Raw genomic sequence first — 15,883 nt, 5'->3', positions numbered from 1 at the left:
GCTTTATTGATTATGGAAACTGAATGATAAGCACTAACCTATTTTCACTGAGTGTTCCATCCATATCTGAGTAGAAATCTACTTGAAGGCAGTGGTTAGCTTTAGAGTAAAGAAAAGCTCACTAAAGGCAATGATAGTGCGGCTTGGTGTAAAAACACTTGTGTTGTCCCCTAAGAATTCTATCTTACCTGGGATGATGTCATATATATCACACTTTTGAATTAGGTTTCTGTAGACAAATCAGACTCCCTGCTGTATATTTGCTGGAGAGCACTACAGTAGTTACAGTGAGATTCTTCTCAGGTTGCTAATTAGGCACTAAAGTAACTAAATGATCCTCTAGAGATAGAATTTCCTGTACTTTAAACAAATCATCTTAAAGAACAAGTATGCTCTATTTTTACAAGGAATGCACATGAAGTATGGTGTCTGCTTCATTTTCAGTGATTGACACTTTTTTCAGTGTTAAAATGTAAGACGTTATTAAACAGTGAGATGTATTTTTGCTAGGTTTTTAAGTTCTTCATCTGACAGTGCTGACTCAAACGCTGCAGATATCTCTATTATAGAACCTTGGGGTGGGATAAGAAAAACAGGCTACAGAGGAGTTGTTTGGTAGCTAGGAATCTAGGCAGGAAACACCAACTGCAGTTGGGTGCCAAGCTGCCGTTTCTGCCTCGAAAGTCTCTTTGTACCATTCATTAAGCACTACTGGAATTACCTAATTAGGGAACCATAACTCTGCTAATTACGTCAGAGTCGAATGGTCAGAATATCTTGTCAAGCAAAACTGTTTTGCTTTCTGATACATAGTACAACTTGTGCAGAGAATCAGGAGGTTTTGTCTGGAAATAAGAAAAAAAAAATTACTTATCATGGTGTCAGGAGCCCTGCCTCTGCTCTCTCAGCACTGAGAGCTTTGATCATTTGCTGTCACAGGCATTTGGTGTTGCCCCCAACACTTAGGACCAGCTCTCTGGCTGAATTTTAAAAGCTGCCACATCAGCTTGTGGAAATCCCAGATGGAAACCTGTCATTGTCAAGTTGTCTGTATGTCTCTGATATTAGCTGAAATCCCTAAGTGCCACTGTCATAGAAGTAACTTCTGAGTCACAGCTGATACAAATCTCGTGATAATTCCCAACTGGGACCTGGGAGAGTTAATATAATGTATGTATATTTATGTATATGTTGTGTGTGTATATATACACACATATATATGAGTGTTGGGGGGAAGGAGGGGAAGAAAAGGAGATGTATATGGACTAATTGGTAGTCCTGTAGCTGTCTATATGCTATCTAGAAATGGGACACTTGGTTTTTCACAGTCCCCTCTAGTTCTTCAGGTATAAAAAGATAGCTGACATGATCCCAGCCCAAAAGGTGGCACGCATGTCTGTGAAACTTCTGTCATGCATCTACTTATCTACTTATTACCTGAGCACAAGAGTACAGCTGGGTACAAACTTACTAATTTAGGTGAGACCACCTGCTCCCAACTAAAATATATCATGAGTGCTGGGAGAAGGGCTTGATTTTTTTAATGCCATATCTGCTGTATTCATTAGATTCCAAGACCAGTCACTGGCACTAGGGCACTGAGACATTGTTCTTTCTACCTTTATGTCAAATTGGGAGAAGTGAGATGGGCTCAGACTTGTCATATGGATATTCCAGCAGTTAGAATCAGCCATGCTGTGGTGCTCTTGATCTCTAATCAAGTTTTGCAGACTACCTTCCTGTTACCACTTCTGTCTAGGGCAGCCACTTGAGAAAACTGTAAGAAACCAGTAGATGGCTCTAACATCTGTGAAATAAAGAGCAGCTGAGGTGTTACTAATCTCTATTTAGCAAAGATTGACAGAGTCTTGAGCCTCCCCCAGAGAAACACAGAGGTTAAGCACACACACAGGTTAGCAAAAACAAGCAAACAAAAAAACAGCAAACAAACACACAGAAAAATGTGCTTAATCAGGAATGTTTAAACATTTTGGAGGGCCCTTCTTGGCTTTACCACATGCTTTGGTAGGTACTATTGTTGAGTATCATGCATCTTTTCCCTGTAGTTGTCTTGTTATGCCCGTCTTCAACTTGCACCTTGCGGGATATATCTGTCCCTTACTGCCTGACTTACCATGCTATTTGAATAAGCTAGAGTGAAAGACCAGTCTAGGACACAAGCCACTTTCTAATGTAGATATTGGAATACTTTTCTACCTTTTGGGCAGCCTCTGAAATCTTGAGACCATTTTACCCAGGACCCACCAGGAAAGGGCTGATAGAGAGGGCCCACAATTACAGGAGGGAGCAATAATAGGGTAACAAGGCTTTGGGTTTTAAAGCAGTGGATCAGCATGTTTGTCCTTTGGCTGTTTTACGTATTCTGTCCTTCCCTATCTCTCGACCAAGTCCAATATCTGTTTATTTGCAACATGAAGACATTGCCTAAGATTGGGTTGTGTTGCTGGGAAGCTGTTTGATGGATGTAGCTGAGACTGGGCCCAAGCTAGGGGATGGGCAGTTTGGGGATGAGAGCTACTAGCCCACAGGTCCAGAGCAGAGGGAGGTGCCATTTCCAAGCTTCTTCATCAGGACTTACCAGCTGGAGACTGTCACAAGTTGACAGATACACGGAATTATCGAAGACTTGGATTTGTAGTTTCTAGAAGTCCCATCTCTTACTGCTTCCTGTGCTTCTTAGCTAGAGACATTTCTTACCTTGTACCTGTCCTTGTTACCTTCTAACAGAAGTTTTACCCTTGCTACCTCTAAGAGAATCTGTGAAACTTTTGGATAGGGTCACATATGACCCTTAAACCTTCAAGATCTGTTGTCTCCCATAATAAGAGGAACTCATAATTAATGTATTACAAGGTCTTATTTGTCTCATGCAGCTTTGCTACAACAGACCTTAAGCCTGTATTATTTTAAATCATTATTTAAATGCAGGCTGAATCTTTCTAGCAATTTTCCCTGTGTCTTTAAACAGCCAAAGATCTTTAACTTTCCTGCTATCATATATCTACAGATGCCCTGGTGCTCTACTGCTGTGGTGGTGTTGGTTATACCATCCTGAGATGCATACATTTGTTCTGGCTGGCCTGTACTAATGAACATACTAAGGGCCTTGGAAATCTTACATGAGCAGTAACAATAGGCAAGCCAAGTTCTCAAAGTCTTCTGTTGAGAGCCTGGAAAACAGTGACCACTTAATGATTCTGAGTTATCCTCTGGCCTGATTGGTATAACGGAAAGTTTTTCTCAGAGGCAAAAGGACTGTTTGTTTACTTAACATCATGTGGCCAACTTTCATCTTATTTTCCCAGCTATAGATGGGCTGTTAAGCTCACACTTGGCAACAGTTAACGTGAAGAAGTTTGACAACCAGTGGAGAAATCTATTCAAGAGGGAAAATATTAGCTTCAATAACAGGACTTCATTATGTTTCATAAATATTTAGCAATCCTGTTGTTCAGAAAAAATAATAAGCAGAACTATTTATTCCCATTTTAGTTCTTGAAGGGACACAAAAGAGCGGTGTGCAAATATGCAGAAATGTATCATTGCAGCTGTGGCATGAAGTGTCAATACCATTCTAATATTAACCCATGGAAGTATCATTGAATTTAAGTGGCTAAAAAGCAATCGCTTTGTCTATTGTATTTTTCACTCTCTCTCTGAATCACAGATATCTTAGACCTGCTATGTCAGCCTTGATTCTGTTTAATCACAGCCACAAATATTTACACTCTGTGAGGTCTCTGATAATGTGTGCTCACTCATATTTTCATCCAACATAAAAATCTGGGCCAAGAAGTGATGGCCGAGTTCCTGAAAATTTGTCATAGCAGGTTGAGTGGGATTGTATATGTTAGCTATTGAGGTAAAAGATTTAGCATATCGATAAAAACTTTTTCTGGAGTAAAGAGTGAAAAAGTAGATCCTAGCAAATCCTGAATGATCCTGGCAATTGCTGTTCAGAAGGTAAGAGATGATAGAGTCTAAAGCATCCAGCAGATATTAAGGATCAGGCTGTCCAAGGCTGGGGCTACCTTGACTAGCTTGATCAGGCTGCACAGTGAGATCCCTGATCTGTAATTGGAGACAGTTGCTGCTACGGCAACTTTAATGGTACTGTCTTCTCTATCAAATTTCACAGCAAAAAGTCAATGTAGGTTTAAAAAAAAAAAAAAGGCTATGAGGTCTGTACTGAGGTGGAACTCCTCTGTAGTGGGTTGTAGTTTTAAAACTGATTTAAAATTGTTATTTCCAAAGCTTGGCCTTGTAGTGTTTTTCCTTTGCACTAGAAAATGCCCTTCCAGTGCATATGCATACTGCAGTAGTACCTTCTGCTAGGATTACAGCACCATTGTCTCTGGCCCTGAATAAACATCTTTTGGTCTTTGCCAAGCGTATTCAGTTCAGAGAGTGGGAGGGTTAGCGGAAGAACAGATAGTGTCCGAAGCAGGTTGGGGGCAGAGCAAGGGCAGTTGCTACAGGGTCTCTGTGAATACTGTCTGGTTTTGTAGTTCAGCCAAGAATTGGTAAAGCTACTTGGAGTTTTCTTCATGTATCAAGCATAGATTTGAAGGAGCAGAAGTAGGGTAGCTGGTACTGAATTGTAGCATCTTAGTGCCTCTCATGTCTAGGGACCTGCACTGTCCCTTCCTCTTCTCTATGTTCTAAATCCACCAGACAGCTGCGTTCACCTCTGTTGTTTACACTTTACTTACCTTCTCCCCTGTTATTATAATCAGGCAGTGTTTCTCTCAATTTGTACTTTAATGCAGGCAGTTCTAAAGGCCCTGAGAGGACTAGATCAATAGAGAAGAGTGGTTCTACTGCAGTCAAATGGAGAACACATTTCCACTTCTGTATTGGGAGGCATTAGGGGAAGATATTTTGGTGCAAGTGGATAAGATACATTCTGATAGTTATATGTTATGATAACTGAAGGATTTTTACTTATATATTTATTTATTGCTAACAGTCAACTGGAGAGAGATTATTTTATTTGTTGCTGTTACTGTGGAGACCCTTGTAAGGTTCCTGTAAGGAGTAGCTGAAATGTTTAAGGACTCAAAAGCTCAAAAGTTGTCTTAGTATGGTTGGATGCTTGATAGTAAACTTCAGTGATGGAGGGCAAAGGATGTCTCTTTCAGTAAATAATCAGTAAGACAACAGTCTGCTGACCTAAAGTACTCCCTGCTATTGCATAGATAAAGGGATCTCACTGTTGGAGCTGGCTTTGGCCATGTTAATAATGTATTAACATTATTACACTCAGCTGTGCTTGTGGTGCTGAGCTGCTTGTTCACTTCAGTCCAAACCCTTCTGAGTAGTTACTGAATCTCACCTGGCCACCATTGAGCTGACCTGGATAAGTTCACAATGAAGCAATCTAGTTCTGATCTATTAATCAAAACACGCATTCTGGTGACAAGCACATTATAAAGTTTTTTTTGCCATACATGGTACGAACTATGTGGCTACTCTTAAATTATTTTTGATAGTGTCCAACAAATCTACCATTGCAAGGCAGGTATTTATATACCTCTAGCAGAGTGGTGATCTGGAAATGTCCTTTACCATAAAACCTTTGTGGTGTTTCAAAGCACTTAAATGGTATAATTATTTCTCCATTCTTGGGAAACTACCATTGTTTCAGAATCCTTTTTACAGGGGCATACTGCATCACATGCTAGGTAATGAGAAATAGAACCATCTAATTAAAAATAGCGATGCTGTTTCAAGTGGGACTGAGGTCTAACAAAGATCCCACATTGAAATAGAGACCAACCCAAGTCTATAGTCTGTGAGTGGATATTAAATGACTTTTCAAAATTCCCAGCTGCAACCTCCCCAGATCTCAATCTGTGTTTTTCTGGCTTTGATTTTTTTTTTTTTTTTTTTTTTTTTTTCTGAGGACTTACAAAAATAGTTTTTTAATAGCAGCAGCAGCCACAGCCAGTTCTAAACATGATTAGTTTATATGTTAAGTCCTTTCCGAGTTCTCAGGGGAAGCAGATAACACAAGGTCTCTCTCACTTGGGCATTTTTAAAAAGCATGAAATCCTACTATTTCCACTTACTTATTTTTAATCTGACAGCTCTGTTAAATTATGAGGAAAGATCTCTGTTCCACTCTTGCTTTTTTAATGCCTTGAAATTGGTTGTAATAAAAATCAGCTGTTAGAAGCTGCAGCTGAGAGCAGTTGAAATGCCACAGAGGGAGCCTCCTTAGTGGACCCCTATGATGTCAGGATGCATCGAGACAAGCAGAGAGGAGGATAGGAATCCAGCTCAGTCCTCAGACAGCGCTACCAGGTACCACTGCCCTGGGAGCAGCTACAGAGTGCTCAGCCCATTTTCTCCCCTGGCACAGCAGAGCCCCTGGCTCTCCCTCTTACCTGCCTGCATGAGGACCCAGCAGTGCCCCAGTGAGTCCAGTGGGGCACACAGTGGAGAAAACTGCAGTAGCAGTGGAAGCTCTGGGCTCTCACCGGGTTCAGATTCAGACAGCAGTGGGGTGGTGTGCGGTGGTGGTACTGGGATGAGAGGTGTCCTGTCCAGATACTGGAGCTTGGAGAGCCTTCACTCTGCCACAGGTAAGGGACTTTTATTTTTTTTAAATTGCTCTATGATATTGCACTGACCTTGAGATACCAAATGAAACCTGAAAAAGAGTATGTCACTGGGAAATGCAGTCTCTTAGTCATGAGAAGTATCCAAAAAAATTGTTTGCTAGCTGATCCCTCTGCAGATTTATAACGGAGGCAGAACAACACAGACTATTAAAATATGTCTTAGGTCAGAAGGCAAGAAATAGGTTCTTAATGGTTTTGGAAACAGTGCTTGGGAAGCACTGAAAACCTGATAAAAGCTGTCCTTTCATTTTAGCATTTCTTATTTCAGCTGAAATATATAGAGAACCCAAACTCAGAGCTGGCATTTCTGTGTAAGTGCCTGTGTATAGTATTGTTGCCTTCAGAAAATATCCAAGCGAGGTGCTGTGCAGCAGAAGAGACCTAAGTGGGTTTGCACTACTGTGTATTGAAAGAAGGAAAGGCAGTTCCCTGAGCCTACTGTTCCAGTTCGGTTTCTATTTTCCTGTCCTTGGCTTAATTCCTTTTTGTACCAGAGATTTTGGAGGTATGTTTACACAGCCCACTTCTGTTCTGCTTGCCATGCCTGGATCCGGCATTCTAGTTTTTAATCACTGATGTGCCTGTTTAGAGCTTGGATGTTTGAACTGCAAGCATGGGAAGGAAGCTTTCTCATTCCCAACTGATACTAGCAAAGGAGCCTGGCAATGATTTCAGTGGCCAGAGATCGCTAAGCTGTTCAGTTTGTTGCTTGATTGTTGCTGTCTCTAGAGAGATTTTCAGCAGACCTGCAACAAATGAGTTCTTCTCTCAGATAAATTCAGACAAGGCCACCAGTGACTGCCATTTCCTTCATAAAATTACTTGATGCTTTCAGCTAGAGGCAAGCCTTAGGAAGAATTCTAGGTGTAGTTCTGTGAGATCTTCTTTAGCTGCACATGCTTCTAATCAGATGGTCTTAACTCCGTCTACTACTGTAGATTTGGGGCTGTTTAATGAAATCTCCACTGCTGCTTTGGAGTCCTCAGCCAAAGTGGGAGAAGAGGCACTGTTGTACAGTGAGAGATTACAGCAGGGTGGCCAGCCTATCTGACTTTGTAACCCACACACCAGACCTTCCAGGGGGCCAAGAAACAGAATACCTACCGCGTGTCCTGAGAGTCCAAGGGCAGGAAGAAAAAGATCAGGGTGAGATCAGGCTGTTGACCCTCTGTTGCTGGGAATACAAGCTACTGAGATGCAGAATTGTATCCACATCTGCTGGCTCATTTTCTCCTGTACCTGGGAATGTAAATAATTCCCAGAATAGCTCTGACACTGTCATAAAGTAGCCCTGGCACTGGAACCTTTTTCAAAGTACTCAAGAGCTCCAGGCAGGGTAGTGACTGTAGTTTCAGTCACCTCTGTGTTAGAGGATTTGCTGTCAGCTGTCCTCTGTGGATGTAAGCTTGAGCTTAATCAGGTCAGTTGATATAAATGATGTACAGTGATATCAAAGATGCAAGGTTGATAACAAAACCAAACTTTGAAGTTAAGCTTCTTTTTCTAAATGCCCTTTCATTTCCACCAAGTTCTGGTTAAGGGGGGAAATGGTGTCATTTTGTGGGTGCATGCATTTAGCAGGTAATGTAGAGATAAGAGAAAATATAATAGAAAATTGTATGGAAGTAGACTGTGGACAGGGAGAAATCAAATCAAGTTTCATTAATACAGTATTGCTATATCAATATAATAATAAAAGATCACTAATTCAGGCTCTTTGCTGCCTCAAAAATGCTATTGTTGGTAAGTGTCTTATGGGCAGAGATGTCTCAGCAGGTTACCCCTAGTAACTAACAAAATTTAGGTCAGAGTTAAGATTAAGCCTTAAAAGCAATGCATCTCCCCAAAGAACTTACTTTGTTTTGGTTCTGTGCTCCCTGTATTCTTCTCTGTATTGAACTGAGGCAGCCATGGTAAGGAGCTGCTCCTTGCCATCAACACCAATTATCGAGCAGAGCAACAAGGCAGGATTTCTTTAAGTACATGCTAAATAAGGTTTTTGAATGGAAAATGTAATGTACTGCTTAAAGAGAAAAAGAAAAACAGCAGCAGCAATAGCAGCTGGCAGTGTGTGTGAAAGCAGCGATAACTGAAATGCGTAGCGGTGTCCAAGAAAGATTTCACCTCACCTAAGCTGGTGAAGCATGGCAGTCTTCAGCACATTGGGGTGTCATGTCAGGAAGTCAGGGGAAAAATGAGTACAAACTGTGTGCAGACACCATGAACTACCCAATGGTGCATTTTAAAAGGCTGGAAGATGAGTCAATTTCTTTCCCTGATTTCAATTTATTAATAAGTGGTTCTGGGTTTCCAGAAGTGGCCTTAAGGCTGGATAGGTGGACTTGGCAGACATTTGGTTTTGGTGTTTTTTTTTTTCCTTCCAGTGTGAACACAAAATTTTCTATAGGGATCTTCATACTGAGTTTGTTCTTCTCTGAGACCTCAGAGAAAGAGGCTAGATTTAAGTGATTGAAATGTAGAGGTGAAAAGGAGGTGAGAGATCTTCAGTACAACTGGAATGCAGCAGTTCGAGGTTTTTACATAATTCAGATTTCAAGAGTGTAAAGATGGATGTATGTTTATACATGTATATAGCTGAGAATTCGTGACCTCAGAAATGCAGACATCTCCTACACAGAAAAGATAGTGTTCTCCCAAATTTGCAAGGGGGAAAAGCAGTTTTCAATTTAAATTCTTCCTCTGCATTCAGTAATCAAGTACAGTTCCTTTTGTTTTGGAGTTGACTTTCCTGTATTGATCAAAAGGGAAGTTGTATACATGATAAAGAAATGAAAGAGACAAGACCAATTTCTACAGTGCAAACTGCTTTGCAAATGTCATCTGGAAAAAAAAAATGTAAAAAGATTGACTTTATATAAATTGAAAAATTCTACTTTTTTAATGTCAGTCAATGGCATTTTTGGTCTAAATGTCAATATACGTTGTTACATGAGAGAGCCCCTCTCCCTGAGGCTAAATATAAACATGAAAAGAGGGAATGCTGTGCAGTTCTACTTAGCTCTCCGTTTGAGGATGCCAGAGGACTTTGTAAGCATTAATAACCCTTGCACAGGGCCTGTGAGGCTTTCAGAGTTGATTTAGGATAAAAAAGAGATGTATATGTAGTTTCATACTCAGAATAGTAGCCTTGCTGTTTAGATACCTATTTTTAAATACTTGCAAGCAATTTCCAAATGTTTGGCCTCTGCAGTACTCCAGTGAGAAAATGAGTGGGAGCTAGGGTTGCTCAGCAATTCTAAAAATCAGGCTTTATGTATCTCAGTGGGACAAAAAGACATGAGGCATCCAAATTAAAGGTCAGCTGTGACACTGCTCCAGCAAGTGATTCAGTGGCACTACGGGCACTCTAACCCCAGTTTCCTAGGCAAGACATATCCCAGGCTCATGCTGCCTATATCTCATTCACCACTGTTTTACAGCTCTACTGAAAAGTTCGTTTCCTTTAGCATATTTCCAGAATCTAGTTTGTGAATAGGTCTCTGCTTTTCCAGTTCCTTTGTTGCTAATCCAATCCCGACCTCATTAATAGTCTGTGTATTCTTTTGCTTGTCTAAATTGAGAAGGACTAAAACAGGGGGTTGCCACTTGGTAAACTAGGTTGATGTAATTTCCCAAAGAGGTCTGTGTATTTGTGAATATGTAGCAATTGTACAGACTACACTTCAGTGCACCACTGCACAGTTTCTATATACTGAAATGCTCATCTACTTGTCTTGGGAATGTAGCCTCGAAACAATGAGAAAACATGGATTAGGAACTTATTTTCATTTAGACCTTTAAAAAAAAAAAAAAAAAGGCAACAAAACAGTATTTTGAAGTCATTTGTTGCATTATCGTGGCTTATGAAGGTGCCAGTAATAGAGCTGTGGCAAATAGTTTGCATCTTTCGTGTTTGGCAACAGGTTTTATTTTGAACTCTTTATTTTTCCTTTTTCTTGCCCTAGCTCTACCTTTTTGGTACTGAGGTCTGCAACTGTGTTCATGGACTGCAGTGCATTATCTCACTGACCCTTCTTTCTCCAGGGTCACCTAGTCAGCAGGAGTTAAAGAGGTCACACAACAGGAGATTGATTTGAGGTTCAAAGTGTTTCAGAATGCTTCTGAAGACAAAAAAAAAAAAAGTGCTTCAAAGCATGCACTATAGGATGCTGATGTTATGTTTCACCCTTGATTTGGCAAATTGTAAGCTCAGAGACTTCAGCTGGATTCATTGCTTGCATTGTAGCATGTCCTATGTGTTCCACTCCACCCAATATATTTCCTGTGTCATCTGCCAGAACAACTTCCACTCATCTTCTGAACAATTCATTAATGATTTTTAAAAAAACAAATACAACAATCCTAAAAACAACAATCCATGCTAAATTGACTGATTTTTCTCTCTGTGAGGATTCATTTGTAATGAATTTTTTAATGAATTTTTTAATGAGATATTTTTATTTTGCATTAAAAGGAGTAAATGCTTATTCTCATCATGTTCCAGTGAGGCTTCCATTGCTGTACATCATCACCTTGATTTAAAGATAAAAAATTTTTTTGCTTGCCTGCTTTCAAAACATCTCCTAGGAAGAATGTTTGGACTGTGAGTAATACTGCCCTTTCTAAGGAATGTGGCATTTTCTAAGGCTGTATTTCCTCAAAGACTCAGTTGCATTTAAAGTAGCCCTTCAGATCAGCACTTGATTTCAGGTTAATCCAAGTTGCTCCTGTTTTGTCAGGTAGAATTGAAACAGTTCAATGCCACCTAATCTGGGGACTACCAGCATTTTGCATCAGGAAACTCACCTGGTCCAAAGGAGAACAAGGTGGTACTGTGAAGCCTCCCTGACCCTCCTTTCTCATACCTTCGGGTGGACTTGCAGAGGCTTGGAGTAACTGTTGCATGTGCTGGCTCATCTGGACCTACTTCTGGCTTGCTTTTTTTTTTTTTTAACAAAAGCAGTAGAAAAAATGTGTAATAACATGTGCTGGCAAATAGTGTACATGCTCAATTGCCGTGAAGGCTGTATATAATTCCCTATACGTGATGCATTTTTACTAATATTGCTTAGTCGTTAGATTAAGCAATAATAATTAACAGTAATTTCTGTAGTTTGCCACAGGGGCGTACCCTTTAACTTGTTAAACTTGTGTCCAACTAAGCTTATTCCCCACCAACATCCTATCCTCCAATTCTTCTGTATCATAATAAGTATTTTTGAAGGATTAGAGAAACATAATGGTCTTCTGAGGGTCAGTAACTATCCATGGAGATTTCTAATTACAGTCCTGCCTCATCTCAAAATCCTTTGTAGTCTGAGGTTTGTTAAAACCAACCTACTGGTTCCCTAGGTTGCCTAAAAATACCAGGAACAAGCTGGGTGCACTAGGCTGCATGGGGTGCTCCTGTTCTGCTGTGCAGTCCCAAAGCTGTCTTTGTAAGCATGAATACTAATTAATGTTAGGTGGCTGTGCCATTGCCATCAAAACTGCAGATAAAGGCAGTGCGTTTGTGCATGAAGCAAGACATTAGCTTGGGTGTGAGCTGATGGGGCCATAGCTTGCTACTAGTTAGCTGCCTTCGATCACATTTTTATTAAAGTCTGTCCTTGCAGACATAGGCAAAAGATGTGATGGGAAGCCTAGTATTAGCACAAAATGATTAGTTTAAATGGGCGGGAAGGATTATGCTGTTTAAGGTTTCCATGCCAGGTATTAAAAGCCCTCAGCTAAGTATGAACCAAGATCACTACTCAAATGCACATGCAGAAAGACGTACGTGGCATTTAGAAAGTGTAGCTCATAGATTGCTTCAAAAAGAAAAGATTACATAGATTGCATGTGCACTAATTGGACATAGCTCCCTGTTCTTGGAAGTATAATTGAGGTTCTTTTCAGTAATTTTGAGAAAATTCATGGCATAAACAAGTTTAGAGGAGGTAGAACTGTCTGTATGTGATTACTGAATTAAAAAAAAAAAAAACAAAAACAAAACCAAAACCAAAAAAAAACACTATATGGGAATAAAAGCTGTAGCAGTAAGACTGAGTCTAATCCAAGGAACAGGTGCCACCCCAAGACTGCTGGAGCTGCTTCTGTTGTGTGACTTCTGTTCATGTCTTTCAGCTAACTTACCATTACATTCTCTTGCACTGGAGCGCGCTGCAGCTGTAAGGCTCATGGAAGTAAGCATGGAGTCCAGCCCTGCTCTGCACTCTGTTCAGAAGTGGTCACTTCAGAGGTCATGTAAAAAACTTACCCCTGTGGTGTTCAGGCCTAACATCAGCTTAGGTTGTGAAGCGGTTGCAATGGAGAAGTTACAGCAGGATGCTGAAGGCGGGAGCATGGTCCAAGGACAAGGCACACTGAGCTCCAGGCCTGCAGCAGGGGGACCTGCTTACGTGGTTCATCTGCAGATTTTGTTGTGTGATCTCGCAATGTAAAGAGTAGTGTCAATTCTGGAGCTTTCATTTGAAGCAACAAAGATGTGGCTTAAATGGTGCACTGGCAAGAGCCACTCTGAGCAGTCCCTGAGCTGAGCAGAGCTGCACGGCAACTTGAGGTCACTGCTCTACATGCTGCTCAAGGCAAAACCCTACCCTGTATGCCCAAAAGAAGCTTTGACAGTAAACCTTTTAAGAGAGTTTATTACAATCAGACAGTGTTACTAATATCTTGAAAATGATGGATTTGAAATGTGGCACTCTTATCAGCTTTAAAAGCATGAATAAATTAAAAATATGCAGAAACCATCTGTACTGAAACTTGTTGATTGCATCTACTGTCTTTGGAAAGAGCAAAATATCTTTTGGCCTATTCTGAGCTTCACCACAATTCCTATTTCATGCTACTTTAATGTTGGTACTCTCAATAGTCTGAATGCAGAGGTTTGGTCAAGCTTTAGCCTATATATATGTAGTCACAGTTGGTGGTATAATGCTCACCTGTGTTTGTGCTGCTTTTCCTGGCTCACATAAGAGCATGCATAGGACAGCTGGGACTTCCACTTAGTCCCCAAGTACTGCTTGAACATAATCTCTGTGGCATTGGAGGGACTCTCCAAAGTTATTCTATGTGGGACAACTTATGCATCTCTTAGGCATCCACCTGTGCTGGTCTGCTGTAGATAACTGCTCTGGTCTTGAGCGTTTAGCTTTCTGGTGGAAAAACATTACAGTTCCAAGGATTAAATAAAGAAATGTCACAACTTTTCACTGCTGTGACTTGACACGTGATCAGGATTATTTAAAAATCCACGAATTAGTAACAGCCAGATAATTAGTAATGACTTACATAAATAAATAATTCTTGATGTCTCTGGAATCATGAATATAAATGAGCATGAGCACTTCCGTGTCAGTTCCTGAGACTCTGCCTAGTCAAATACAGGGTTTTCCTAAGTAAAGACAGGGACTGCAGCCTGCAATTCTGCTTCCACTCAGACACTGCCTTTCCTTTTCTCAGTGCTTGTTTTTGAGAAAAGCAACTTGATTGCAAATACCTTGCAGCTGTAAAAATAATAAAAGATGGGGATGACTTTTTTTTTTTTTTTTTTTTTATTTGTGGGAACATAGTGCCAATACAGGGAAGAGGAGCATCGTTTTGACCTCTTGTCAGAGCACTTCTCTATTCTTACGCTTTACACTTCTAGTAGGCCGCTCACTAATGTGCAGTGGCACCAGTGCTTTGACTTCGCAGCTGACTGTGACCCAGTTTCTCCTTCATGCCAAGCAAAGCAGGGGCAGTTCGGGAGTTTCTGAGTGCATCTTGCCAAAGTACAAGCTGTATGCAGATAAGGGCAGAAGTAATTTCTTCCAGTTACTTTCCAGCCTTTACATATGACAGAGGTTTATTCACATCACCTTCACTTGAGTGGTTCACTGTGCAGTGTGGAATATTGATCCTTTTCCTCAGTCTGGCAGCAGTGTGGGATGGAAGCTTCCCTCCACCTCCTTCCTGCTGTAATTGGCAGGGAGGTTAACTGAACTGACTGATGCTGACTGTCTTCAATCATACTCCTGTTTCCAGAGTCATGGAGAACTGAAGCACCCTTTGCAGTAGGATGCTCCTGACACTTTGCATACTGTAGAAAGTTCTAGTCTAGCCTGAGGGCTTTTAAGGCAGATCTCCCCTCACCTCAACTCTCTAGTTTAGGCATCTCTGTAGTCAAATCACCCTTTTCCAGGTGGGATCAGCTACAGTGTGTTGCTCGGGACTGTAGTCAATTGGGTTTTGAATATCTCCAGGATATTCTGGAGATATTCAAAACCTCTGTAGTCTCTCTTGGCAACTTGTAGGCTGTGACCACCATTACAGTAAAATTTTATGTTTAAACAGAATTAACAGTATTTCAGTAAGTTGTGGTCACCGCTGAGTAGTCTGGCTTTGTTGTCTTACAACCCCATTTGATGTTTATACAAATGAAGATTCCTCTGAGCCTTTTCTTCTCCAGGTTGAACAATCCCAGCTTCCTCAGCCTCTCCTTCTATGTCAGATGCTGTAATCATCTCTGTGTCTGTTTCCTGGATCCACTCCAGTATGTCTATATTTTCCTTAGAGTCTCAACTGCATTGGTTGTCAGCTGACTTCTGGCTGAGTTTTTCAGCTCTTGACTACCTTAATGATCATCCTTCTCATCTGTGTAGCAGAGCAACTGGTGACATATCATTGGCTTTATCTGGCCAAGTGCTTTCTTTGGCAGAGAAGGTGGGTAGATTAAATTTTCTGAAAACAAAGCAGAAGCAAATCTTTACTGCCACAGTTCTGAGGGCCAGTTTGCTGACTCTTTGGATTGCCAGAGGCATCCCAACTTGCTTCCTGTTTATCAGGTGAGGGTATAGTTGGAGAAGAAGCTTTGTGAAGACAAGATAGGTCAGAGCTGCTTAACTGCAGCAGATCTTGTAGCTGATGGTTCACTGGTGACACATATCTGTATAGACAGCGTTTGACACCTAAAACTCTACATTAGTGTTTAATTTTTAAGCCTTTGAATTGCATGGTGGAGGTGTTTGTTGTTTTTTGTGTCTTCCTGCTGCACAGTTCCACACTTGCTAAGTATACCAATGGGAATTGGGAGAACTATCAGCTGGTCAGTGCTGTTTCTACTTTTCTTGGAGTAATGCAGGATACTAGCTGTATCATGGCCTCAGGCATAGTGTGCATGTGAAAAGGATCTGGTTGTACAAATAGTTTATGCAGAGCTGAAGGCCTATCTGAATTATCTCCAGAAAGCACTG

The 15,883-nt window shown here is 40.8% G+C and overlaps 1 protein-coding gene across 3 annotated transcripts in view; it reads left to right on the top strand.

The window, feature by feature from the left end:
• The window catches only part of ARHGEF4 (Rho guanine nucleotide exchange factor 4), a gene marked incomplete at its 5' end in the record, with an annotated part of 114,381 nt that overhangs the window by 13,324 nt on the left and 85,174 nt on the right, over nt 1-15,883 (top strand). Inside the window, one exon of one of the 3 annotated variants that reach the window (XM_082767022.1) lies at nt 6,364-6,608. The exons of the other annotated variants lie outside the window; for them this stretch is intronic. Within the exon in view, the coding sequence (XP_082623148.1) occupies nt 6,419-6,608 (190 nt within the window). Of the gene's footprint in view, nt 1-6,363; nt 6,609-15,883 lie in introns of those variants that run through there. 3 annotated transcript variants of the gene reach the window in all.

Source organism: Aythya marila (genome assembly GCF_965140915.1).
Source record: "Aythya marila genome assembly, chromosome: 9".
Classification (NCBI taxonomy): Eukaryota; Metazoa; Chordata; class Aves; order Anseriformes; family Anatidae; genus Aythya; species Aythya marila.
This window is presented reverse-complemented; position numbering and strand designations above follow the sequence as displayed.